General features: G+C 34.2%; 1 protein-coding gene across 1 annotated transcript; it reads right to left on the bottom strand.

Annotated features, from left to right (window-relative positions):
* Positions 1-863: 863 nt before the first annotated feature.
* Positions 864-11,336, bottom strand: LOC128215489 (neuronal acetylcholine receptor subunit alpha-6-like). The gene is made up of 4 exons (XM_052922171.1): positions 11,145-11,336; positions 10,060-10,710; positions 1,757-2,059; positions 864-1,583 (listed from the first exon to the last, which is right to left on the bottom strand). Exons 1-4 carry the CDS (start codon positions 11,334-11,336, stop codon positions 864-866), a joined length of 1,866 nt encoding a protein of 621 aa, XP_052778131.1.
* Positions 11,337-11,790: the final 454 nt, after the last annotated feature.

Raw genomic sequence — 11,790 nt, 5'->3', positions numbered from 1 at the left:
GTTATCAAAACAAAGGGAAGGAACTAAAAATGGAGGTTACATACAACGAACAATGGTTTCTTACCGGAAAATAGTCCTGTAACATTTGGTCTTGCTTTTATGACATTTGTTGAGCGAGGTCGTAAAGTATACCGTACTACACATATCAATAGTGATAATTTCAATAACACACTGCGCTCAGGTGGTGTATACATTGTGTTTGTATACCATGTAATAAATTAGGCCATATATGTTATGTCAGAAGGCAATAGTTTGCTTAAAATGAATATTTAAATCAAAGATAACTACAAGGTACACGCAATAACCACGTGGTATACACACACTGGTATAGCAGGAAGCAAAAATATGTGTTGTCAGACGACTGTCAATTTTTGGATCGAAAGAAGGACGGCACATTATGTATTTCAACTTTGTTACAATATCTTCTTCAATTTCGAAAATAAATAATTATCTATCTTTTAATGGGGAACTTATCATAACTCGAAATTAAGGTTGAGATATTCAAATTGGTAAAACTAGTCCCTTTAATGCCTTTAATTTTATTTATAGGCATTTATACATATGCTTTTAAACGTTTTGCATTATACATGTATCTTTCTCTTTCATTTCAAAAGATGAAACATTCTGTTTTGGCCATAACATATCGACTTTAAGAAAATCATTCTTAATGTTTTGTTTTTCTTTAAATGAGATTAAATATTAATGATTTGATAACGATATTTTGTAGAAAATTCAAACTTAATTTTTAAATAATGACATTTAAAACGTTAAATATCCTTTAATAGGCCCATTCGAATTATATAAAATAAGAAAGCGTTTCTGCTGCGTTCAAAAGTCGTTCGAAAGCAAAACTATTTCGGTACCTATTGTGATGTTAACTGTACAAGGTAGTAGATATTGATAACAAACATAACAATAATAAATGCCACTAAGCACAGGATATCAACAGCGTAACTAACATCCTTCCAGCTGAGCGTTACTTCTTTGTTGTGTTCGAATGCAAACGTATCCGCTTCTTCGGCGATATCTTTTACTTTCTGAGACTTGAGAAATGTATTTCGGCAAAGTACTGCACCAGCTACGACTGAAATGCACTTTGGTGGTCGAGATTGCTCATTTTTATGATAGATTGTAAGATTCAGGATGGCCATAACACACATAGGCGTGCTGAGGGTCAGGGTTGCTAGCAGATAATAGCTATGCACGGGGAGCGGGTCTGACGTTTTCGGCAGGTTATCTCCAAGCAATGTCATAAACACTGCTAACGACAGGAGTAGAGTCACGGAGTATGATACCCGTTCCCCGGCATCGGGCGGCAGTACAAACACTAGCAGGTTATTTATAGCCAGAAACACTATTGGCAGAATGATGTTTACAACCATAAACGTCGACTTTCTCTCTAAGCTGACAGTGAATGTAGCTACTGGTGTATATTGATTGACTTGTGACACCGCTCTTGTCATATTTAACACGGACCATCCGCCGTCTCCTTCGAACGACGATGCAATATACGTTATACTTCCTTCAATGAGGTTTACTTCTGTGTTTATGAAACCTGGGACAAGAAATTGAATGCCGAACGTCTGAAAACAAGTAAAATAAATTTTTAGAATTGGTTTCGTTTCATTCTTTTTAATGATCAATGTTATCACAATCATTTTTATTTCAAAAAGTAGGACAAATTTGTTAAACATTTATTTACATTTGAATTACAATGAATTAACATTCACTGGCTTCAAAATCTAAAATGACCAACCTGCTTATCAAAGGGGTAATATTTCGAATCCAGCGGACTATTGACCGAATATACGCCGGAAGGATAGAACGAGATTGTGCCGTCTTGCGAAAGCCGAACACAGCTCCTGTCCTCAACTTTAAAAGCTGTTGCGGTGGTATCTGGGTTGCCAATGATCAGGGGCGGATACCAAACCTCGGAGACGGGAACCATCATTGAATAAATGTAGTTGAAATCAGCCGGGTCCCAGACAAGCTCCTCGTCTTTCCATATTAGTTCCAATGTGCCAGTTACCGATACCTTCCCAGTAAGCTCGTTGATTTCCTTAAAAACAATTAGTTATTAATGGTGCTTAAAATTAAAGCTTAAGTTTTAAACACATACGTGAAATATATGTTGATTCTTGTTTTGTTCTGTTTTGAGTCGACTCCGTACATTTTTATTGTTAAACAATGCAAGCTACAAACAAAAAATTAAAAAGCAAAATACGGGAACATAAAATATTCAAATACAGTACGTTGAACGTTTGCCAAGTGTAATTTGATTACGTACATAAATCATATACATGTAATAATAATTTTGAATTCGCCATTTCATTAATAATGCTTAGAGTGCTAACTTAAACGGGCACAGTTTTGGTTAATGCAAACATTTTTTTTTTGTAATTTAAATGCATTATTGTATTTAACTCATTTGACTTTGATGATCAAAATAAAAAAAAGCATATGATTTGTGCACAAATTAAAAATGACAATACTTTATAAAGAGCTTTTTTAAATTAATAGCAATGTAAACACACATTGCCAAATTAAAAAAATAATACGCAAAAATATAGGCGACATGTTCTATTATTATACCTCATGTGACCTGCCCATGTTAATTTCTCATATACCCATCATGGGCAATTCCGTAATGTCACACACTGACAGTACCGTTTTGACCGGTTGACATGATACTCATTGTCAACATTCGTGTAAATACTGTAACCCTCGGCTTCGCCTCGGGAAACAGTATTTCCCTCATGTTGACAATATGTACTGCCACACTGGAAGCCATGCAATATTTATATAATGTCTACATAGATTATATGCTTCTTTTGTTTTGAACATTAATGTCAAATTATTTAAACATACTAGTAATAATTTAAATAAAAAACAATGTTCTGCATTAACCTTTATTTAGCCCATCTAATATTAAAGCTGCAGTCTCACGTTTTGACAACTTTTTTGTTTTGGAATGAGCCAAATTTGCGAAAATCCATGAAAACCAATTATATAAGACTTCTGAGAAAAAATCAGATTGAAGATTTTCATATATAAGTTTAAAAATTGATGTTTTCTTTATTGAAAGCAGTTTGAAAACCTTTCTTAGAGCCATTTGAAGTGAGAAAATATTTATTTTTATTTTAAATATTCACACAAAACAAGGTTTCCATGATGCTACAGACGACGGTCATCAACAGGGGAGGTAATTTCGTGACAATAAAAAAGGAGTTCCATGCAGGTACTTCTTTTATCTTTGCCCGTGGGCAAGATTAGGATTTCCAGCATAGCCATTTTTTAAATCTACTTATCTGACGTTGGAAAAATAAATGACACTGTTTTGTGACCATTTGGAAAACCATGAGAATATTTTTAGAAACCAATGATAAACGTCTACATTTCAATAAAGAAATGGCAAAGTTTAAATTTGTTCTGCGTTTTACAAATTAAATAGAGGTGAAGAATATACAGTTCACGTTCACTATATTTTAACATCCGTTAAGTTCAAGTGACACTATTATTCAAAATCAACACATACACATGTATAACAAACTTTTTTTGAGTGATAAACCTTTAACTACTCATTAAATAATGGAAAAAAAGATATGGAAAATATTAATTACTGATATCAAGATTGTAACCGTGTATTTAATAGCTGAAAAAGCAAAAATATTAAATGATTGGTGAGTGCTAAAATATTTACTGTAATCTACTATTGTCTCATAAGGGAAAAATACCGTGCTTTCTGCACCTTTCTTTCAATTTTAACATGGTATCCTTCAAAAGAACCATTGATATCAACATTTATTCATCCTTTTTGGTATTTTCAAACAATTGTAATAATTATGGAAACTCTTATTTGGGAGTAAGAGGGCATCTTTAAGCATCATAACAAAATGACATTCTATGTACTTTGTAAAAAATCTTCAATGGAAATGAATTAATTATATTTTTTTGAATGTACAAAACAAATAAAAAAAGAATGAATGCGTGCAATTCTTATCTGAATGCTGTAAAGAGCAAAGTTGATGCTCACATCAATTGACTTATATTGGTTTTGGATCGGCCGGTGGTTCTTGTTGTAGCCATTTGTTATATTGGTCCACAGGGTATCAACGTCCGTCAGTGTATATGCTTCACACCCCTCTTGGGAAAACAGCGTGAAAACAAACCAAACGCAGGAAAATTTAAAAATCATTTTCTTTTTCTTCTTATTTTAAAATTGTATTATTTTTAAAAATCAACACACATTTTTTATAACTTGAGTGATTACCATCACATGATATTAATGATGATAGATTCAAATTGAATAAAGTAACGCTCCGTTCCTTCGCTTATAAACGTTTACAAGTCTGGCTTAATTTCGCAAGCGCGTAAGGCTTTAGTATTAATTTGAGAGGTCATATATTAACTCAATAAATATTTGTAATGAAATAAGCCGGTCACAATTAAAATGAACTCATGACGGTGAGTTCAATTGCATTAAATAAGAGGATCATACTCGAAATAGACCTATAATACACTAATTACTTCGCGATTTTAACAAAGGATTTACTTTGTACATGGTCAATAATGTATTGATGTCATTGTTGGTATATGGACGCAGTTGGGCTGTTAAAAACCTGTTAATCTCCAGGTGTACTTAATCCAGCCAAGCTGCGTTTATATCACCGATAAACACACAAATCACGCAATTCATTACTTATCTTTACCCAAATCTCTACGTTTTACATTCTTGCATTTCCGCACTAGTAATCATAAATTTCCTATCGAAGTCGGTAGATGGAGACAGAATGCTGTACCACATGTCAATAGAAAGTGTACGTTTTGTAATCTAAACGATATCGGTGACGAACTGCACTATTTACTTACATGTCCATTTTTTAATCCTTCCAGAAAAAAATACATAAGTAGTCGTTTATACTCAAGACCTAATGTCTTACACTTTAGTGAAGTTTTAAATTGTAAGAACCCGGATACCTTAAGGAAAACAGCAATTTTTGTTAAAATCTTAGTTAATCATTTTAAACGAATCTGATCATGTATTTTAAAGATTTTCATTTGATATCTCATAATTATATCGATTATATTTTCATACTATTTAAACTAACCACATTCCCCATACTAATTATATTTGTTTTGTATAATGATAAACTCTAAACCTGTTGTGAAGCCGCCATTAACCCACATATTTATACCTGTGTTAACATATATATATTGCGTTTTCACATGCTTTTACTTAAATGTAAACTGTGATATAATAAGAGAATATTGAGTTGAGTTGAGTTGACCAAGATTAGATTATTACTTTCAAAAATAGGTTAAAGAAACACAGTTCCATTTAAGGAAATCTTACTGTTATTCCTTCTCACCCATTCTGTTAATAGAACGACCCAACCGTAAGCAAAGACATATGCCACAATATTTTTATAACGTCATAATAACGTGAAAAAATAACCACTTCATAACTGATACGGTAAATCGTTTTTTAAATAACAAAGGAAACGTTAATGACTTAGAAAATATTGTTTGTTCAAGTGTTAGATCGTTATATAGTTTACCGAATGGGAACAAACAATGGATATTTTTTCCTCAAAACAGAAAAAAACGCCTTTTTTTCACAAAAAGGGCTAGGGTGTCATCCCAAAAATTGGAGAAAAAGCCCTACTTCCACAGACTCAACCCCTTTCAATTAAGTCGCCGTTTAGTCACGTGATATTTCGGTTCAAAATGTATGTCGCTTGCTTATACTTTATCCAGTTCCACAATATATTATTTTTAGGTATACGATGAACGCCTGGACCCAAACATGAATGTGTATATTGTCAAGTTATAAATATTGCATTTTATACCTCAACCTAAGATCTAAGTTGGTGTTCGGTATGTGTGCGGACGCATTTAAATGCTCGCAGCCGCTACGCATCAATGTCAACCCTTGCATATTTACAGTGAAAACGAAGAAATGTAAAGGCAATAGGAAGTTTTGTTATATTGATACGATTGTTCAGGAATTTCGATCAAATTTATCAAAGACTGTCTTGAACCAAAGTAATACTGGTTCTGTCAAATATGATTGAAATATTATATTTAATTAGATTTTCATGGCATATGCAATGGCTATTTTCGATGTTCCCATATCGCAATTACCAAGCGGTGGTACCTTTGACCCACTGGCACCGGATTTTCAAACTTAATCATTTTTAATATATATATATATATATATATAATTCCTTACTAAAAATTATAATACCGAATATGTGAAAAAATATTGAACATTTTTTTAAATATGCACGTTAGTATATTATACAGTACAAAGTGCATATTTAAAAAAAAATCACAATACGGTATTATAATTTTTAGTAAGGAATTATAAGGTTTTTTTTTATTTTTAAAAAAATATGATTAAGTTTGAAAATCCGGTGCCAGTGCTTTGACTGTCATCGATGAACGCATCAATAAAGATGATACATCATGTTTTCCTGGACGAAGACAAGCAATCAGGACGTTAAGATGACCATAAACTGAGAAATATTGCACTACCGTTGTTAATGTTAAATAAAAGTACTCGGAGAATTTCCCAGAAAACAGAAAAAAGGCTAGAGTGTCTTTCCCCTCAATTGAAAAAGGCACTGATTCCACTGACTAAAACCCTACGAATAAGTCGCAGTGTAGTCACATGTTATTTTGGTGCAAAATTAGTGTCGCTCGCTGATAGTCGTTCAGTTGTTTTAAAATTGAGATTTGTTATTGATTCATTTGGATGGATTTACTTGTTTAGAAAGAGGAGAAAGTACCTAAATGTTACAGGATTCCTCCTATATGTCAAAAGCAACAAGTTGTTGACATTTATATCATTAAAAATTTGGTGTGTTTTTTCATATCTTGTTTCACCGTGATGACATCGTTTGGTTCGCTAAAATGAGTATTGTATGCTCTACTATTCTTTTCAATTAAGCTTTTACTATTGTGCAAAGAACTATATTTGTAAGCTTTTGCACTGAATATTGTTTTGATAGTGATCACCAGCTTCCAACAATTTGTCCTTTTAATCTTACGTATAGTTTGTATTGTATTTTACCCTAGATTTTTCATAATTATACATACTGACGTACCTTTGATACGAATGATTATCAACACATGCGAAAGCTTAATTGTTTAACTGTTGTACAAAATACCAACAACTTGTCCACAAAACAGTCACGAATTAATACTGTTGCTGACAATGTGAAGATCAACATTGTAAACGATGCTGCAGGAAAGAACGTATGACATGGTATTATCGCTGACGTCACGCAGACACACATTTACCTCGCAAATTAACTGTTGTTAATGGATGGTAAGTACTCGACCCATCCATGGCACATAGAAAGTATTGCGTACAGGGGATGGCACGATCTAGGTGATATGTTAAGTACATAACAAACAATCCACATTGTTTATTAAAAGAAAAAAAAAACACACATAAAATTTGATATCTGCGTCATGTTATATTGATTCAGTGTGTGGGTCACTTTCTATGACAAACTGGTTACGTAGCTTACGACAAAGAACCACTCATTTATTTAAAAGCCAATCAATATTTTACAACAATATTTTCATCAATCATTTGTCTGTCCATTTCTATAAAATGCCATTAACTACTGTCAAGTTACTGATCAATGGAATAAAGCATTGCTCTAATATTTGTAGAGAAATTAGGACCCGGTATAAAATCCTGGGGGATATCTTGATCGGCCATATGGAGTAAGGGTTATAAACGAAAATTGTCATCAAAATCTTACAACGAGAAGTACTAAGCCATCATCGAAGTCGAGAAGGGTAGCAAGACAACGAAGCAGATAGCAACAGAATACGGCTTCCCCTCAGAATACGGCGTCCCCTCAAACACACTATCAACCTGGCTCAAAACTAAAGAGCAGATCAAGTTGAAATACCTTGCTTTGTAATACTGTGTTATATCGTTTTCTTACAATGTACAGGTGTATGTGATTGTGGTTTATTATCTGTTTTGTGTAGTTCATAAACGTGAATTAATCAATTTGACACAAATAATTCAATTGATTTTTCAAAAATACGTTTGCTGTTTTCACGACGGTGATATGTAACAAGACCGTTCAAATGCGGATGTGAACATCGGATATAAATCGAACTCAAATATGTTGGGATTGATGATATTTTTTTGTAATTTGGATGTGTCGAATGTCCATTATTTTTTTCCGAGGTCCCGACAAAGTCGACATAACGAGTTTCGACTAAATATAAAGATAAGTGGCCATTCATACAGAATGTCAAATTCGTGTTAACACAATAAGCTATATAATTGATATTACATTAAGGCAAAGGTAATTGGTATGACAGGTTGAGAGGATTGAACAGAACAAAACAGAACAGAAATGTTATTCGACTTAAGCATAAAAAGCTCATCGTCACAACAATACTATGTATATAAACAAAAAAACATGGCTTGTGACAATTATAACATAAGTTCTATTAATAAAGCAATCATTAGTTTGATATAAATATGAGAGTGTGAATAACAATAACAAGACTGTTATCGATATAGAGGTATAATATGAAAAGGGAATGATTTCGGTGAATATATAGTTGATTAATACAGCCACAAGGTTCATGCTGCGTGGTACATACAACTTTGTGGCTAACTGTGTAAGGATATTAATATTACACAACAAACAACAACAAAAAAACACACACAAAAGAAACAATGATATATTTTTCTTACATTTGATGACGAGAGAAAGGAAAAATAAAGAGAAAATGTGGGTAAAGAGAGGGGAGATTATAAAGCTGGGTGAGGGACTAGAGAGATTGTGGTGAGGTAAAGGGAGGTAGGGAGGGGTTGAGCGCAGAAGAATGGGAAAGAGAAGGCGAGGTATGAATAAGAAGAGGGTGGTGAAGGTAGTGGTGAACTATTAAAATGTCAACCTAGAGTGTCAAACATTAATGACCGTTTCAGCGATTTTTTGCAAGATAATATCCTAAAAAACTGATGTGGCGAAGCTTTCGTGTATAATTTCAATAACTGGCGATGTAGGTGGTGGTGTTAGTAGTTTATTCTTCGGGTCCCGGCGTGAGCACATTGAAGGGTCCCAGAATTACAGTTCGACCACCGCAAACCTATCCTGGGCAGACTATCTGGCAGTTAACCAGTACTAGGTGCCTTCTCCTCTGCAAGGAACTGATTACTTTTGTACATGCTAGGGTCAGTGGTACAGTGCGAATGGTCGTAGAAAGGATTTCATAACCAATCACAACAGAAGTGACCTGGTCCGCTCGGGAATCTACCCGGGTTGTCCGATTCACAGTCCAACGCTCTACCGATTGAGCTAACCGGGCGGCCTAACTAGTGATGTAGGTAATAACTAGAATTTATATGCATAGAGGAGATGCAACTCTGCGCTCAGGTAGTGTGAGGTAAAATATATTTCTAGCGACCGTCTAATTTCAGAGCCGAAATACGACGACACTTTAATCTTTTTCAACTTTGTTAGTGCATATCATTTGGAAAAAAAACTTCTTTATGATTTTGGAGCACATTTATGCAGAACTTATAAATGGAAAACACGGCAAAAATATTATTATTGGACAAACAAGTTTTAGTCATTTTCTTCCCCCACTTCTGTCATAAAAAGTGTTTATTGGCCACTATACTTTTGCTTTTTAACTTTTTGCATTTTATCTTTCCCCTCCATTGTAAATTATGAAACAATCAGTTTTGACCAATGACAGTTTGACATTGACGTCCATGATCTTATAATGAAGATTTATAGAACTGAGATAATTAACAATGACTTGCGATCGTGATGTGATTGACTATTAAAACATCCTGTTTAATAAATTGCAATTAAAAAGTTGTAAACCACAAAGGAGTGTTATTCTTAATATTTTTTTTGTATCTGCTGCTTTCAAGTCGTGCTTAGGTGTGCATAAGCAACAATACTTCGGTGCCTATTGTGATGTTAACTGTACAAGGTAGTAGATATTAATAACAAACATAACAAAAATAAATGCCACTAAGCACATAATATCAACAGCGTAACTAACATCCTTCCAGCTGAGCGTTACTTCCTTGTCTTCGAATGCCACCTTCATTGTTTCACCTTGTTTCTCCATCGTCGGGTTGGTGTCGGTTTCGGCAATGTCTTTAACTTTCTGAGACTTGTGAAATGTATTTCGGCAAAGGACGGCAGCAGCTACAACAGCAATGCACTTTGGTGGTCGAGACTGCTCATTTTTATGGTAGATTGAAAGATTCAGCATGGCCATAACACACATAAGCGTGCTGAGGGTCAGGGTTGCTAGCAGGTAATAGCTAAGCACGGGGAGTGGGTCGGACGTTTTCGGCAGGTTATCTCCAACCAATGTCATAAAAACAGCCAACGACAGGAGTAGAGTCACGGAGAATGACACCCGTTCCCCGGCATCGGGCGGCAGTACAAATACTAGCAGGTTTATTACAGCCAGAAACACTATTGGTAGAATGATATTAACAACCATAAACGTCGACTTTCTCTCTAAGATGACAGTGAACTGAGCAACTGGTGTATATTGGTTCAATACTGTTACATTCCTGGTCGAATTTAACAGGGACCATTCACCATTTCCTTCGAATGACGATACAATATTCGTTTTTCCTTCTATTAGGTTCACTTGTGTGTTCGTGAAGCCATTGAGAACAAATTGAATGTTGAAAGTCTGAAACGAGTGCAATAAATATATTACAATTATTTACTTATTGGCTGGGCAGCATGCTTTCAAATCGACCAATTGCGGTCAATATGCATTTCATATTTTACAGCTTATAATTAAGTAACTGTTTTATTTCATTATACCGCATAATATATTATGACACCATATGATAAAATATTTTCGGTCTTTATATACACAGGTCAAAATGGCTTTTAATCTATCTTTCTTAAACTGCTCTTCGTCTAATCACGAAAAGTGTGTTTATAGAGCATGTAATACAAATGATTATTATTCGTTTCCTTCAAATTATTGTAAATAATTAATGTAATAATATTAAGCTTGACGACGAATGTAAATAAAATTGGTAAAACATTTGAAAAACAAAAAAACTTACATACACACGCTTTGAAAACTTAAATGAATTTACACACTATACCAACCTGTTTATCAAAGGGGTAATATTTCGAATCCAATGGGCTATTGACTGAATATACACCGGAAGGGTAAAACATGATTGTGCCGTCTGCCCCAAGCCAAACATAGCTCCTGTCCTCAACTTTAATAGCTGTTGAGGTGGTATCTGGGTTGCCAATGATCAGGGGCGGATACCAAACCTCGGAGACGGGAACCATTATTGAATAAATGTAGTTGTAATCAACCGGTTTCCAGACAAGCTCCTCGTCTTTCCATATTAACTCCAATGTGCCAGTTACCGAAACTTTCCCAGAAAGTTCGTTGATTTCCTTAAAAAAAACCAATAGATTGTGAATGGTGCTTAATTGAAGTTTTAAACATAGTGGTGAGATTTAGACAGATTTGCCTGTCAATAAGGGGTATCTAAGTTCGTGTTTCACTGCGATTAACATGGAAAGATATATTGAGATAAACACTTAACTAGAAAATTAAATTGAAACATTTTTCGATTCAACCACGATTCAACCATATGACCCAGCCCAAAATACACATAATGTCCATGTGTCTCCAAAATGTAAGGTCGGTTGCCAGTGTTTCCTTTTTTTACTAAGTTTTCATATATTGGAGGAAATAAAGATTCAATTCAATTCAAACTTCATATTCTTCAAGTTA

The sequence above is a fragment of the Mya arenaria genome, chromosome 13 (genome assembly GCF_026914265.1).
Source record: "Mya arenaria isolate MELC-2E11 chromosome 13, ASM2691426v1".
Lineage (NCBI taxonomy): Eukaryota > Metazoa > Mollusca > Bivalvia > Myida > Myidae > Mya > Mya arenaria.
This window is presented reverse-complemented; position numbering and strand designations above follow the sequence as displayed.

Excerpts from the sequence above, each read along its gene's own strand:
- LOC128215489 (XM_052922171.1), bottom strand. The coding sequence starts at position 11,336 with ATGGTTCCCGTCTCCGAGGTTTGGTATCCGCCCCTGATCATTGGCAAC. Across the intron at positions 10,711-11,144 it reads ATTACCCCTTTGATAAACAG|ACTTTCAACATTCAATTTGT; the intron begins GTTGGTATAGTG and ends CACTCGTTTCAG. Across the intron at positions 1,584-1,756 it reads ATTACCCCTTTGATAAGCAG|ACGTTCGGCATTCAATTTCT; the intron begins GTTGGTCATTTT and ends ACTTGTTTTCAG.